Genomic DNA, 15,593 nt, shown 5'->3' on the forward strand with positions numbered 1-15,593 from the left:
CGACCATCAGCACCTCCTTCTGACTTCTCAGTCATTCTGCTCAAACTATACTGCCAAGAGGCGTCTTCAAGACCCAGGAAGCCAAGAGCCCTGCACAGTCTAGGATGGGGAATCTCAGGTGGTTCTAGACAGCAGACCTTAGGCTTCTGACCCACCCCTCTGCCCTTCAGCCATACCACACACTAAACATAGACCCCAGGATTGTCTGATTTATGCTCTACCAAATAGGAGATCCAAGGAAATGGAATGTGAACTCATTTTACTTAAAATTTGTTTTAAGAAACCTGTTTTCTAGTTCGAGACCAGCCTGGTCTACAGAGCTAGTTCCAGGACAGGCTCCAAAACCACAGAGAAACCCTGTCTCGAAAAACCAAAAAAAAAAAAAAAAAAACTGAAAGCGCAAACAGAACTACCATGTAGATGCACTTCATGTACACCTCTAAGAACTTAAAGACTTGAAGCATTTATGAACCCATGTTTACAGTAACATATTACCCCAAAGCTATAAGAAAATAAACCAAGAGTCCCTTGACACATGAGTAAGTAAACAAAATGTGGTATTTGGTATGTAAAAGGGAACCTTGGGGCTAGAGAGATTGCCCAGTTATTAAGAGCACTGGTTGTTCATACCGAGGACCCAAGTTCAATTCCCAGCACCCACGTGGCAGCTCACAACCATCTGTAACTCCAACTCCTGGGAAATGAATATTTGTCAGGTGCTGGAAGCAGGAGAAAGTGGGGTGTTACAGTTGAATGGGTCTAGAGGTTCAGTTCTGTAAGTGATGAATGGTGGTTAAGATATGACAATGTGAATGCCTGATACCAAATACCTGTGCATTCCAAAAGAGTTATGATGGCAAACTTTGAGTGTGTGCACGAGGGAGTTGTGCCTGTATGTAGGTGTGTTGGTGTATATGTGTGCTTGTGAGTGCAGGCGCACATGAAGGACCACTGCATGCACATGTGCATAATGCAGATGGAGGCCAGAGGTCAGTTTCAGGTGCCATCCCCCAATCTCTAGCCACGTACATTATTTTCAATGTTTAAGTTCTACTTGTTAGAAGATTTTAATTTTGTGTAGATGTGTGTGGTACATGCATGAGTGCTGATGACATGAGAGGTCAGAGGTGTCAGATCTCCTGGAGCTAGAGTTACAAGTGGTTCTGAGTTACCCCACTTAGAACCAAAGTTAGGTCCTCTATGAAAGAGATAAGCACTCTTCTGAGCCATCTCTCTAGCCCTGCCTCCGCTGTGAGATGAAGTGAATAGAGCCTCTCACTAGCTTGTGCTCACGGATTTGGCTACACTGGCTGATTCACAAGCCTCAGCAATCTGCCTGTCTCATCTCCCTAGCCCAGGGGACTTACAAGCACACTCTATTATGCCCAGATCTTTACATGGGTTCTGGGGATTGAACTCGCCCCTCTTGCTTGCAAGGCAAGCCCTTTACTGACTGAGCTATCTCCCTAGCCTGGAATTTATTTTCTATAATAAAGATGCGTTGCTAGTACTTTTGATAAATTAAAAGAGAAAAGGATTGATTTTTTAATACTTTGTTTACCAGTAAATAGTAGGAATGTTGGGGGACAAAGGCCTTTTTGCCAATAGATCACTAGCGACACTGTGAACATAAAATACCTGTTTTCTGGCACAGAAAGCTGGGAGTGAATATTGTTAATGACCTAATGCCTTTTTGCTTTCTCTGGTAGCAGATCCCACCCACCTTTTGCTATAAATGAAATCATCACCCAAATGTCCCAGAATGTTTTATTTTGGTTTGGTTTGGTTTGGATTTTTGAGTCAGGGTTTCTCTGTAGCTTGGGAGCCTGTTCTGGAACTTGCTCTGTAAACCAGATTGGTCTCAAACTCACAGAGCTGCACCTGTCTCTGCCTCCTAAGTGGTGCTGGGATTAAAGGTGTGTGACACCACCACCTGGCACCACCCCCCAAATGTTTACCCCAGACTCTCCCTCTCTAGCTCCCACTCAACAGAACCCACCCTTTGGTTGGATATCAAATGTAGTATACAGCCTGCTGACCTCCATGCCATCTCAGTCAGACACTACACTAGATCATCTTTATATACATGGTAGCAGACTACGCACACATGCAACTAAAGGTGTGCACAGATTCTAGAAGAGGAGTCAAATACCCTGGAGCTGGTGGGGTGTGAGACGCCTGATGTGAGAGCTGGGAACCAAACTTGGATCCTCTGCAAAAATAATGCATACTCTTGGGGCTGGAGAGATGGCTCAGAGGTTAAGAGCATTGCCTGCTCTTCCAAAGGTCCTGAGTTCAATTCCCAGCAACCACATGTGGCTCACACCATCTGTAATAGGATCTGGTGCCCTCTTCTGGCCTGCAGGTATGCACACAGACAGAATATCGTATACATAATTAATAAATAAATAAATATTTAAAAAAATAATAATGCATACTCAACTGCTCAACCATCTCTCCAACCCCAATCAAGTACTGTAAAATCCATATATCATCATAAATACTTAATATCTCATTCACTACAATGATTAAAAAGCAAGGTTTGTCCTTTTGAAACTAGGTTACTTCTCTGGAAGTCGAGGGTCTTTCTGGGGAAATGGTTCCGTTGATGAAGTGCTTGCTGCCCGAGCATGAGGACCTGGATTTAGATCCCCAGTACCCGCATAGAAGCTGGGGGTAGAAGCATGTGCCTAAAATCCCAGCTCCAGGGAGGCAGAGACAAAAGAATCCCTGTGATTTACTGGCTAGACAGTCTTGCAGAATTGGTGAGCTCCAGGCTCGTAAAAGACCCTGTCTCAAAAATAAATAAAACAAGCGAAGAGGAATAGAGGAAGACACCCAACATTGATCTCTGACCTCCCACATGTACACACATACGCAAGCATCCCTATACTCATGAATACACACACACACCTGAGTACAGATTGGTAATTAGTTAAAATCTTTTATGTACTAATATATAAAGGTTCCACAATTAAATCACTAAACTTTCTGCTGAACTTCACTGTATAGTCATAAAAACATGTAAAACTAGAACTAATCACTAAGAAAACACTTAGAATTTTGAGGGGTATGGTTTCCTCACAATACAAGCTGATTTGTGTATTAGTAAGAGCATTAAACTACAGCATAGCTTATGAAAAACATGCTAAAAACTTTATACTGTAGTGGTTATGTTGAGAACAATAGTATTAACCTATCATTACCAGAACTGAAATTCATTTATTTTATATTGTAATACAATCGACATATTCGATTAACAAGTTTACTTTGGATTTTGAGGTACTAGGGATTACACCCAAAGCATCATATATATCATTATAATAGGTGTAAGCACCCTACCACTGAGCTATAGCTTCCTTTAAATGTTCATTTTTCACTTCAAATAATAAAAAACAATAGTGTTGTGCTCCAGGGCTCCATGAATTGTTTTTTTTTAAAAAAAAAAAAAACAAAAAACAAATTAGTGGCAAGAGTTTGTGAGAAAAAAGCCCAGAGAAGGTAGAGTACTTGGCTTAAGATATCTAAAAATGACCTCCTAAGACAACTTTGGGTCCTTGGCCTTTTCTTCTTAACATACATGAGGATGGAGGATACACGCACACATACAAACACCTATACAAGCCACAGTGCACACGTGCATTTTCTAGTTGGTCCTCGCCTGCCACCATGTGGGTCCCAGTGATTGAACTCAGCTTGTCACAGCAAGGGTCTTACCAGATGCACTAGCTCACTGGCCCTGATCCTTGGCTCTTTGCAACATCACAGAAATAAGAAGCTACAAACGCAGCAGTAAACCTCAGGAGATTAAGATTCAGTCTCGTTGAATGTTGAGGACAACCTAGTTGTTTCTATAATAAATACATCTTAAGCCAAGCAAATCCTTTATATGAGAGGAAAGCAATCATTTGAAAAGCCCAAAGAGAAAAAAATTACCTAAGATGATTAAGTATCATAGGTTACAGTAAAAATTTAGACTTCATAAAAAAGTAAAATACTGTGCCTTTTCCAATTAAGATAAATTAAATACAAGTTTCTTCAAAGACAAATATTTCCTTTATATCTTGTAAAGAGTCAAATATTGACCAATGAGAGGTAGAAAGTAAACTAAAATACTCAACTTTTAAGTGTTTTTTGTAATTAATTTGTGAGATCGTTAATAGACTAGTTAGCAGTATTGACTACCACATCCTAGGCACTTTGTTCATTATGAAACACAACTTTAAAAAAAAACAGAAAACAAAACAAACAATTTTAGAGAGAAACACTGTCGGATTTAACACAATCCACACACAGACCAAAATTCAGCCATCAAGATAATTACGTCCTTGAACAACTGATGTTTTTATTCCTTCTGTTCCATTAGGTTGGTTTCTACCCCAGGATTCTGCCCCAGTTCTAAAATCAGAGAACAAAAATTATCCAAATAAGACAAAAGGAAAAATAAGACTTGAGATGAGGGCTGTGTTAACTTTTAAATCTGTGTTTCCATTCGCACTCAACGATGTATCCAATGTTTCATTTTCTCTTCAAAGAAAATCTCGATTTAGAAGAACAAAAAGTACAGAGAGATTTAACATCTAAAAGAGCATAGTGTGTAGCTTTTAAGCAAGTTACACAATTGAAACAGAAAAAAATATTTAAACAAATCTTTATCCTAAGTTACATAATGCCATCATCATAATAATGATCTTATACTTCAGCAAATGTTTTAAAAATAAGTATTTCTGGCAGGTAGAAATTTTTCCTTTGCTGTCATAAGACATGAGAGTTTTTACGAGCTCACAATGAGAATGTTAATCAAGGAAATGTCACTTCTATCAACCAAATGATATAGAGGGAGATGCCACATCACTTCTCAACAAGGAAAAGGGATGGGTTTCACTTACAATGCCCCAGTTCTCTCTACATGAGCACATACACATATATGTACATGTGTGTATGCCTACATTCAACAAATGTTTGAGCTTAGATCTCTTGACTGATTCCCTATTGTCACTGTGACTCTCAAATTGTATTGACTTTTATATTTTATTAATTCATCAAGCATGTACTGACTACCTTCTGAATAACTAATTATTGTTCATAGGAAAAAAGGTACATAAGAAAAATTAGACTCTACCCTTCAGAATCTTGGGATCCCTTTCACCGGTGAGATAAAACACGACATATTATCATCAGGTAATTTATGAAGCTAGTTCTACAAAACCAATGATTCGTTGCACATATATGCAGAATTTTGGAGTCCTTTTGAAGCATTTCTGCACTTTGAATCCTAGGGACATTCTTGTGAAGTATACATTAGCCCCATTTTAAGCAATAAGAAATCCAAGGGTTCCAAATTTTAAGCAACGTGCCTAAATCACGCAGATTGTGAGGCAGAAAGTCGAGACTTCAGCCACTGTCTTCTAATCCCAAACCCACTGCTCCTTTCAATACAGCACAGCAAACGAGGGATGGGTAGAACTCAACAGGACTGTATAATAATGATTTTATACTTCAGCAAATGACTTTAAAAATAAGTATTCTTTCATAAGTATATGAAACCAGGTAGACCTGCTTCCAAGCAGGGCACAAACGCCCGAGTTAATTTTATTCTGTAAATACTTGTGCTACAGTAGAATACACAAAGCACAGCTATTATTCCTTAATCTTAGTGCCTCTGCCTCCTCAGTAAAAAGCTCTGATCTCTCAAACGGAGATACAGAATAAAATAAATTGACGGGCTTCCAAGAATCTTAAACCACAAATATCAACCTTGAAAGTCCAGTTCCTATTAATCCTTGTACATGTTGTTTTCTCTCAGCACTGAAGAGCCTAACTCGCCCACCCTCTTCTGGCCTTCTTGCTCCAAATAACTACTTATTTTAAGATGTGATGACTGATTCTACAAAATGCTACAAGTTTGCCCCAATTTCGCCACCCGTCCCCAGCTCCGGCCCAAGCATCTTTCCCTCCCTCCGGATGGAGAGAATACCTAGTTCAGATTCTGCAGGTCCGGCCGCGATGCTGTCCCACAGCACTGACAGGTGAGAAGTGACCTCTCGACTCTGTCCTTGGGGACCTCCCGCAGACAGCGCAGCGGGATCCCAAACCGGGAAGGGCTCTCAACTCGGGAACGCAGTCTCTGGCGACGCTCGGTCCGAAGGGAGGGCTCCGGTCACTAGTTCTGAGCTGGGCGCCCAGCCTGGCATCACTTCGCCTCATACTCCTGCTGACTGCAGGGGGACTAGATCCTGCAGCCAGTCCATCCCACCGCACGCCCGAGTCCAGTCACCCAGACCTCACACCGGACCCCAACAACGAACCTCTGGCACCGACAGCGGCGACGGCGGCAGCAGGCCAGGCCACGCGCCCCAGGTGCCCATCGCCTCCAACCCTAGACCCCCCGCAAGGCTGGACCGCAGAAAAGCGTTTCTATGGGAACCTCTCGGGTATCACGTGAGGCTCCCCGACGGCCAATCGCGTCTCCGCGCCGCCTCATCCAGCTTTCTAGCCGCCCACCGCCCCCGCCTCCTTCGCCGGCCCCGCCCCTTTCCTGCAGCGGGTCCGCGCGTGCGCGGTGCGTCCGGCGCGCTCCCGGGCGGACGCGCGCTCCCCGGGGGACACGGGGGCGGGGCGGGGGCTGAAGTGGCGCTGGCGGCTGAGAAGGAAGCGGCGCCCGGCTAGCGCGCAGGCCCAGAAGCGAGCAAGCGGCGGCTGCCGGCGACGCCCCAGAGCGGAAGAGGGAAGTGAGTAGCGCCGGGCTGGGCTCGCGAAAGGCGAAGAGGCACCGCGAAGGGGAGGCCAGCGTCGCGTCGCGATCCAGGATGTCGAAGAACACGGTGTCGTCGGCCCGCTTCCGGAAGGTGGATGTGGACGAATATGATGAGAACAAGTTCGTGGATGAGGAGGACGGCGGCGATGGCCAAGCCGGGCCCGACGAGGGCGAGGTGGACTCATGCCTGCGACAATATCCTTGCTCTCGCGGCGCTCGGGGGCCGTGGGGACGCATGCCACGCGGCGGGCTGCGCCTGGCTCTGGGTGGGGATGGAGGGCAGGAGCTCCCGGGGCCAGCAGGCCGCCTGCATCCCGCGGCCGCGCTCGCGAACTTGAGGGCGCCCCGATTCCTCAGGTGCGCCGCCCCAGCGGCCGCGCCCTCGCCGGACCGGCCGGCGCCCTAGTGGGCACCTGAGCTCCAGAAATTCCTGCCTGGTGGGGACACGGGCGTCCCGCTTTTCTGTCGTTGGTGTGGTTTTGCTGAGCGGTGAGATGGTTAATTCCTAGCCGGGAGGAATGGAGGCCCTCCGTGCATTCAGCCCATGGGCCTCATCATCATCATCATCATCACTGTTAGAGAAGAGGATTGGGGGAGGTTGTACATAATTCATTAATAGGGCGAAGGGGGTTTCCGTCTTCAGAATTCCCAGTTAAAGCTTGGAGCCTTCTACCTGCTAAGAAAAAGCCAGTAGAGAAAGGATAGGGATGCGTGTGGAGAATCCCTGGAAATATTTAGGATGAACCCCAATGTCTAAAACAGAGGATGAGTCAGTTCTAGAAATCAAAATCGTTTTTCTGAAATTGTTTCCACTCTAGTTAAAATATGGCTGTCAGTTCCTGATTCTTTGGTTTGCATATCTGAATATTCATGAGCCTGAAATTCATTTGCATCGATCTCTTAGAAAAATAGAAATGTTGCAAAGACCCAAATTGTAGCCTTAGAAAAATTGCATCCATTAAGTCCGTTCATACCGCTTTCCTCATCAGTTTTATTTTTTTTCCTCATCAGTTTTCTACTAGACATAATGAAGAACTAAATAAGTGAACAAGTATTTAGTGATAACTGCAGCATTGGGCATACGTACGCCGTATACGTTTAACTTTCCTTGCCACAACTTTCACATCAGTTGCTCCTAATTTGATTATTTAAATACTTGGGCATTTTTTTTTTCTTAAAAAAATGTTCTTTAGGAAACCATGCATCCTTCACAGTAGTTTATCACCGACTGTCAATAATTTTTTATCGACATGGTGAGCATTATTCTTTGTTTAAAAAAAATCTTTATGGTGGATAGATGATATTTTATTAAACTAGTGATGTGTTTTAGGTAATTTCTGGTGACTCCAACTTCCGTGTCCATTATCAGTTGAATCTACCTTTCCATCAATCCTTCTTAAAATATGAAGATACTGTTTCTCATTATAACTAGGAGAGACAGCCCTGGTTGGGGAGTACAGACGGAGGAACAAGTGATTCTGTGGTTTTCCTTTTAGGGAAATAACTGTCTGTTCTGACAGTCTGATTGGCCTTCCGTTTCCCATGCTTGCTAACTCATTAGTGCTTTGAGACTGAATTAGGTATGGATGGTCCAGCCCAGTTCACATAACCTGTAGGGAGAAAAGTAAGCTGCCACCTACAGGTCGTGTGGTTTATTACAGCTTCCCTAGCCCTGCTCATCAATATTAAGCTATTGCCTGTTCCGCTCTGATTGCCAGAGTCATCAGCCAGCATTTCAGTTGATAGCCAGTGTGCTTTTAGTATGAAGTTTAGGGTTCCTTTCCGGTAAGACTCACACACAAACAAGATGGTGTACTTTGTTGGTGAGCTGCTTCAATTGGTGACCTGTCATTCTGATGGCATGTTTTAAGGTTTCTTGTATCCAGACAGTTGTGTGTATTTCACTACAAAGTGTAATCTGTTTGCTAGGACCGAGATCAGAATAATTTTTTTCTTTTAAAAAAAATTCCTATAGTCTCTTAACTGATTTTAGCTTCTGATTGACATAGTAGAACTAAACGGATGTAGTCTACAATAGTAAACATAAGGGCCACAGTAATTTTTGTTACTATTCAGAAAGTCAAGTCTTAAGAACCCGTCCCCTTTGCTGTTATTCCCTTAACTGTCATTACAGGAAACATGACAGCCGCGCTGCAGGCAGCTCTGAAAAACCCCCCTATCAACACGAAGAGTCAGGCCGTGAAGGTGAGTTGTAGCCACAGCCTCGGTCTCTGCGCTGCCCCACTGTTCTCGAAATCCTTGACACGAGACTTTACAACTGACCTTTTCGTTTTGGTTTTGTTGGGGGTTTTTTTGTTGGTTTGCTTGTTTTTGTTGGTTTTTTGTTTTTGAGATTGGGTCTAGGTATATAACCTGGCTGGCCTGGAACTCAGAGATGTCCTGCCTCCACTAGGATTAAAGGCATATGCCATCACAGCCAGTTTCCAAAGAGGAAACTCTTGATAAGTAAAAACACCCTACGAAAAATAGCACTGAAACATAGAGTTAAACTAATGCTGTGTGGAACAGAGTCCACTTAAAGGAGGGAGACATCGGTTCTGTTCATTATGTTAGTACTAAATATTATAGAAGACAAAGGCGTGAGAGCATAAAAAGATGATCACCATGCTGCCACGTGGGTCAGTTATCACCTGCTATACTTAAGAGCTTCTACAAGAGTTTGTATTCTTTATTTAAAAAAGAGAGAGAGAGAGAAAATCATACAGTTAACTGTATAGCAATATGTACAAATTTTTTTCCTTAGCAATAAGATTATTTCTAAAGCATTTTAACTGCAATATACCGTTATGCGACATTTTATATACCCTCAATTCCTTTTATTGTATATTAGATTGTCTAGTTTGTCCTGCTAAAATGAATAATAAGATAAATCTATCTTACTTAGTTCTGTCAGTAAAATTCCCAAAGACAAACGCTAGGTCAAAACCACAGTTTTAAGACTTTTGCTACACAAAGGTTGCCCAGTCCCTTAAAAGAACTTTGCGGCTTGCACCCTGCATCTGTCCTCTGCTGATTCCTAAAGAACTACTTTGTTGTTTATTGTTTGAAGTGCAGGCTTATCAAAGCCCTGGGGTTCATAGGCCTACATCCCACGACCTCAAGAATTTTAATGGAATAGTAATATAGATAAACATAGGAATTATCAAGACAACAAAGCTTTGTATGGGGAAAATTTTTCTTTGCTTTTTAAAAGTTGTTAGAAACATCATTAAAATTTTCGTTATATCCCTTAATGTGTTTTTGTTGTTGCTTTGTTTTGTTTTTTTTAATGACAGCTTGTGGGTGTGAAGTTATAGCTCTAGACCTCAATAGGGAAATTGCAATCTTTAAACGAAGATAACATTGGTGGTAGAAATTTTCTGTAAAGTCCTGCCCATTGGAATGCTGGAGATCCCACTGTGTGCTGAACAGAAGGAGAAATGAATTGTTGAAAGGGATTGATTGTGTGCTCCCTCTGCTTAGGCGATGCTTCTGGAACAGGCTTTTCCAGAGGGAAAGTTTAGAGATGAACACAGAAGGACCCAATGTCTGTAGCTAGGAAATTTCAAAAGAGTTTTTTAATGGTTTCAAACAGAAGCTTTTAAGAAAATGCCACTTTTGTATTCTGTAGACAGAATTGTATAAATCAGTTTACTTCTTTGTTTACGAGTTTTTTAGACCAAGAAGTAAAATTTAAATGTTATAATAAATTGTTAAATTTTCCCATCAGTCTGTTAGTAAATTCCAGTTCTACCTTTAGATCTATTAAGACTGTGTTCCAGAGCCTGTTAATCCCAGCACTGCGGAGACAGAGGCAGGCAAATCTCTGAGTTCAAGGCCAGCCTGGTCTATATAATGAGTTCCAGGACAGTCAAAGCTACACAGTAAGACCTGTCTCAAAAACAACAAGTAGAATGGGTTCCCTTATTACCACCTCTACTATCATAGCACCCAGAACCTGTGTCCTTGGAATTGTCCCAATGGCTTCTGTTTCACTCCCGCTGCCGCCGCCATTGCTGTTCTCAGGAGAGATGCCAAAATAGTCTTCAAATGAGAATCAGATTGTGTCTCTGCTCTTAAAACTCACTGTCTTATTTCCTAGTGAAAGCCAGTGCCACTGCAGTGTGGCCTGCAGGCTCTCACGTGATCTGTCCTCTCACAGAACGTTCCTTCCCTTCCTCCGCTGCTTCTCCCACCCTCAGCTCTGTCACCTCAGGTTGTGTGAACATTCTGAGCACTCTGAAACCCACGCTGCAGCACCTATTCTTTCGTGTGTCTAAACACTGGCCATATTTCCAAGGAGTTTTCTTTCACATCCGCCATATTGTCCTTCAGTCCTTCAGATTTCACTCCAACGTGGTATTTCTAAAATTTTGTTCCTAGCATACATGTCTGAATATTTTGTTATGTATTTACCCTTAGGACCGGGCAGGCAGCATTGTCTTGAAAGTGCTCATCTCTTTTAAAGCTAATGATATTGAAAAGGCCGTTCAGTCTCTGGACAAGAATGGTGTGGACCTGCTAATGAAATATATTTATAAAGGCTTTGAGAGCCCATCCGACAATAGCAGTGCTATGTTGCTACAGTGGCATGAAAAGGTAAGTGACAAACCGCAGGTCCTTATAACTCGTTCCTTTTAGAGTAGAAAGTGATAGCTCTTACCACCTAAAACACAAATTAAATGCATGAAAATGAAAAGTTCACCTTTGCTTACCAGCCTTGGTCTTAAGAGATCCTGATTTGCACTGCATATTTGTTTGCATGTTTAGTACATACGTGATTATGTACCTGTATGGATTCCAAGAAAATCTTCAAAAGAAAATCGTGGAAATTAAAAATTGATTTATACTGATCAAACAATAGAAATAACCAAAAATGAAAGGGTTGATGTGTGGTACATACAAAGAGTGGAATGTTACTCATCCATGAAAAAGAATGGAGTTTTTAATACATGCTACAATGTAGATGAACCCAGAAGATGTTCTACTAAGTGAAACCAGACACAAATATTTGGCATTTCTGCTTATATGGAATAATCTGAGATAGACAGGCTCAAAGGAATAGAAAGTCACTAGACCATGGAGAAAGGACAGAGCGTTTGCCTAACATTCCCAACATTTGATCCCCAGCAATGTGTTTTTTGTTTTCAAAAATTGGTACCAACCGTGAATGGTAGCGCATGTCTTTAACGCTGCACTCTGGAGAGAGGCATTGCAGGCCAACCTGGTCTATATATTGAACTATGCGCTATATTGAGAGAGAGAGAAGAAAAGGAATTATTGTTAGTTCTATGTAAGAAGTTAGTAGACAGGTGAACCAAGTGACTTAGTGGGTAAAATCTCCTGCCACCAAGCCTGTCAACCTGAGTTCACTCCCTGGGACCCACACAGTGGACAGAAGGAACTGACTACCTCCACACACACATTATACCTGCACACATGCACACAAAGCAAGTGTAATTTTAGGTAATCTTTCCTTCCTAGCTCTTATAGTGATAAAATATAAACAATAGCATTTTAAAGAAAAAAAAACCAGATAAATGACTATGTAGTCTCTGAACAGTCTTAGAATTCTCAGAACTCGAGGAGGATCCTCTCCTTCTGATATGTTTGGAGCAGGGTTCCTCCTGTTTCTTCTGCTGTGCTTTGTGCTTCAAGGTCACCTGGCCCAGGGGCTTCTGGCCACATCTCCCCATAGAAATGCTGGGATTCCTGGGGCTATGACTTTTTTGTAGAGATTCTGGAGATCAAACTGTCTCATAGTAGACCAAAGGATGTTTCATATCCTCGCAATACACAATGGTAGTCAAAATATTTTTTAAGTATAAGTGAACCAGAATTCCTAATTGCTAATATTTAATCACGACTCTCAGTATTCAGATTAAAAGGTTCAAAGCTAGAGATCATCAGCTCTTAAGTCATATCTTCTTACCTTAGGGAGAAATCTGCAAACTAAGAGGAAGTTGGGATAACTTGTCCCCAGGGAAGACTCTTCCTAACCTAACCGTGATAAGGATGGGAGATGGAGAGTGCCTGGATTTATCCTTGAACACCTGTTTTAGTCAGGAGCGATGTGCTGCAGACATCTTCAAGCATAGATACAGTGCGCTAGAATAGTGATAATGTATATTTGGAAGTAAGTTCACAAGGGCAAGAACGCTAGGTCCTTGTTTTTTATTATGCCCTACTCCTAATAAGACTGCTATTAGTCTCATGCTGAGCACTGCCTGGGGCATAGCAGATGCTCAGGGAGTGCTTACAAATTAATGCTTTCAGTATCTTGCCTATTACCTAACCTGAGACTTGGCCCTTTATGACCCTTTCTGTGTGGTTGGTTTTAGGCACTTGCTGCTGGAGGAGTAGGGTCCATCGTTCGTGTTTTGACTGCAAGAAAAACTGTGTAATCCTCCAGCTGGAACTGGACGGCGTTCACAGCAGTGGGAGTTGCTGGTACAAAGACCAAAACAACCAAATGGCACCGCTGCCCTGTGGGTAGCATCTGTTTCTCTCAGCTTTGCCTTTTTGCTTCCTTTTTCATATCTATAAAGAAGAAAATTACATATCAGTTTCCTTAATGAAAATTGAAATAATGTTGAGAAAATTTTGTTTTAATGGGGGTGTTTGATCCTTTCATAATCATGTCAATAATATGTATACCATTCTGTAATTTATATTCAAGTTTGATTGTGCAATTTTTAACTCTTTTGGCTGGTTTAAGGGTTTTACTTTGTTTTTAACCAATACTGAGAGATATGATCAAATTTGAGGCCAGTTTCCTAACTCATGCTAGTCAGGAAGTGATCTTTATTTTTAAAAATGAGAGACTGGCAGCTATTAACATTGCAAAACTGGACCACACTTCCCTTATTTAAGCAAAATGTGTTTCCAGAGCAAGTAGTGGGTGAGCCCCACTACCAGTTTCCAGCTTTATTTCTGCTTGCCTCCAGGTGATGCTGTGAGTGTAAGCGTGCTACTTCCTGTTAGCGTCCGATTATCATGGCCTCTCAGTCTCTTTGTGGTGACCCAGGGTCCAGAGCAAGCAGTCTTGCTCTATAGAAATGTATTTGCAAAATATAAGCACCTCTTTGGCACAAGCATCACATTTTCCTTCTGATAATAAGGCTGTCTGGGGAAACCACCCCAAGTCAGAGAAAGGACATCAAAACTGATGTAATTCAAACTCTATCAGCCTCTGGATGAAACCCTACTTTCTTCAGAAACAAGGTAGCTGCCTTAGACATTTCCACAGGTATTCACTGTCATTTCATATGTCCAGTGATGTCTTCAGTGTTCTTCAGGTAATGGGGAGCTCAGAAAATTTGGTTCTGATCCAAACAAATACATAGTCTGTGTTTCAGCTCAGTGTTTTTTAAGAAAGAAAAATGCCACACAGAAAAAAAAAGTGTTTACTTTGTTGGACAAACCAAATTGGTTCTCAAAAATGACCGGTGCTTGTAAAAAGTTACTATTATGAAGCAGTTCCAAGAGCAATCATGCGTGCACATGTTCAAGAGGGAATCAGCCTGGCTAGTCTTTACACAAGACGCCAGTTGCAGAGTCACTGACTGAGGTGAGAACCAGTGCAGAAATTCTGTAAACTGCTGTTTTTGATACCTGCTTTTTTGTTTTGTTCTGTTTTGTAAAATTATGATAAACTTCAGAAAATAAAATGTCAGTGTTGAATAATTTCTTTTTCTTAATTGAATACTTGTAAGTCTCCAGTTAGTTAAGGAGAAGGGTGTCCGGTGCCGCTGCTGTCTGTATGGTTGGATGTATAAAGCCACTTGATAGGAACAGGTGGGGAAGAGCCACTAGTGATGTTCAAGCCCTGCTGAGGCCTTTATGTGACTGAGACCCTCTGGGTTCCAGCAGGACACCTCAAAGATCTAGAGACCCAGATTCTTGCAGCTGCGAAAGTCACTCCCAGCTTCTAAGCTCCCCTTGTAGGCCTCAGGACTGTTTCTCACTCCTCTCAGCAGCTCTGCTTATCAGCCTCACCTGGCTAAATTCCTGCTTTACTCTGGCTAAGCAGTGCGTGGTGTGAGTCTTCAAGCAGGTGTAGCACAACCGTGTTAGAAACCAGAGTGAGCATTTGCATACTGTTTGAGGGCCATAAATCCTGGGTGGGGCAAATGTCATCATGTTTTATAGTCACTGGAGTGGAGATGGTAAAACCTGTCAGCCTGTCAGCTCTAAGGGGAGACAATAGGTATGGACAAGCAATGCAGTGTAGGAATTGGAGACACTGGGCTCAACAAGTGTGTCTGGTCATAGTAACTGGCACAGCGCCCCTGGTGGACAGGAGAGTAGATAAACAACAATGTGTCTAGGTCATAGTAACTGGCACAGCGCCCCTGGTGGACAGGAGAGTAGATAAACAACAATGTGTCTGGTCATAGTAACTGGCACAGCGCCCCTGGTGGACAGGAGAGTAGATAAACAACAATGTGTCTAGGTCATAGTAACTGGCACAGCGCCCCTGGTGGACAGGAGAGTAGATAAACAACAATGTGTCTAGGTCATAGAAACTGGCACAGCGCCCCTGGTGGTCAGGAAAGTAGATAAACAACAATGTGTCTAGGTCATAGTAACTGGCACAGCGCCCCTGGTGGTCAGGAAAGTAGATAAACAACAATGTGTCTAGGTCATAGTAACTGGCACAGCGCCCCTGGTGGTCAGGAAAGTAGATAAACAACAATGTGTCTAGGTCATAGTAACTGGCACAGCGCCCCTGGTCAGGAAAGTAGATAAACAACAATGTGTCTAGGTCATAGTAACTGGCACAGCGCCCCTGGTGGTCAGGAAAGTAGATAAACAACAATGTGTCTAGGTCATA

The 15,593-nt window shown here is 42.6% G+C and overlaps 2 protein-coding genes across 3 annotated transcripts in view; one reads left to right on the top strand and one right to left on the bottom strand.

The window, feature by feature from the left end:
* Rgl1 (ral guanine nucleotide dissociation stimulator like 1) overlaps positions 1-6,511 on the bottom strand; it is a 271,229-nt gene extending 264,718 nt beyond the window's left edge. Inside the window, exon 1 of one of the 2 annotated variants that reach the window (XM_075988232.1) lies at positions 5,978-6,511. The gene's annotated coding sequence lies outside the window, so the exon portion shown is untranslated. The remainder of the gene's footprint in view (positions 1-5,977) is intronic. The other variant, XM_075988230.1, reaches the window with a different exon arrangement.
* Positions 6,512-6,691: 180 nt separating this feature from the next.
* On the top strand, positions 6,692-14,443 carry Arpc5 (actin related protein 2/3 complex subunit 5). Its single transcript, XM_075988233.1, has 4 exons — positions 6,692-6,952; positions 8,890-8,962; positions 11,180-11,356; positions 13,099-14,443. The coding sequence occupies exons 1-4, from the start codon at positions 6,810-6,812 to the stop codon at positions 13,159-13,161; spliced, it is 456 nt and encodes a 151-aa protein (XP_075844348.1). The 5' UTR covers positions 6,692-6,809; the 3' UTR covers positions 13,162-14,443.
* The last annotated feature ends 1,150 nt before the right edge of the window (positions 14,444-15,593 follow it).

Source organism: Microtus pennsylvanicus, chromosome 10, assembly GCF_037038515.1.
Source record: "Microtus pennsylvanicus isolate mMicPen1 chromosome 10, mMicPen1.hap1, whole genome shotgun sequence".
In the NCBI taxonomy this organism is placed as follows: domain Eukaryota; kingdom Metazoa; phylum Chordata; class Mammalia; order Rodentia; family Cricetidae; genus Microtus; species Microtus pennsylvanicus.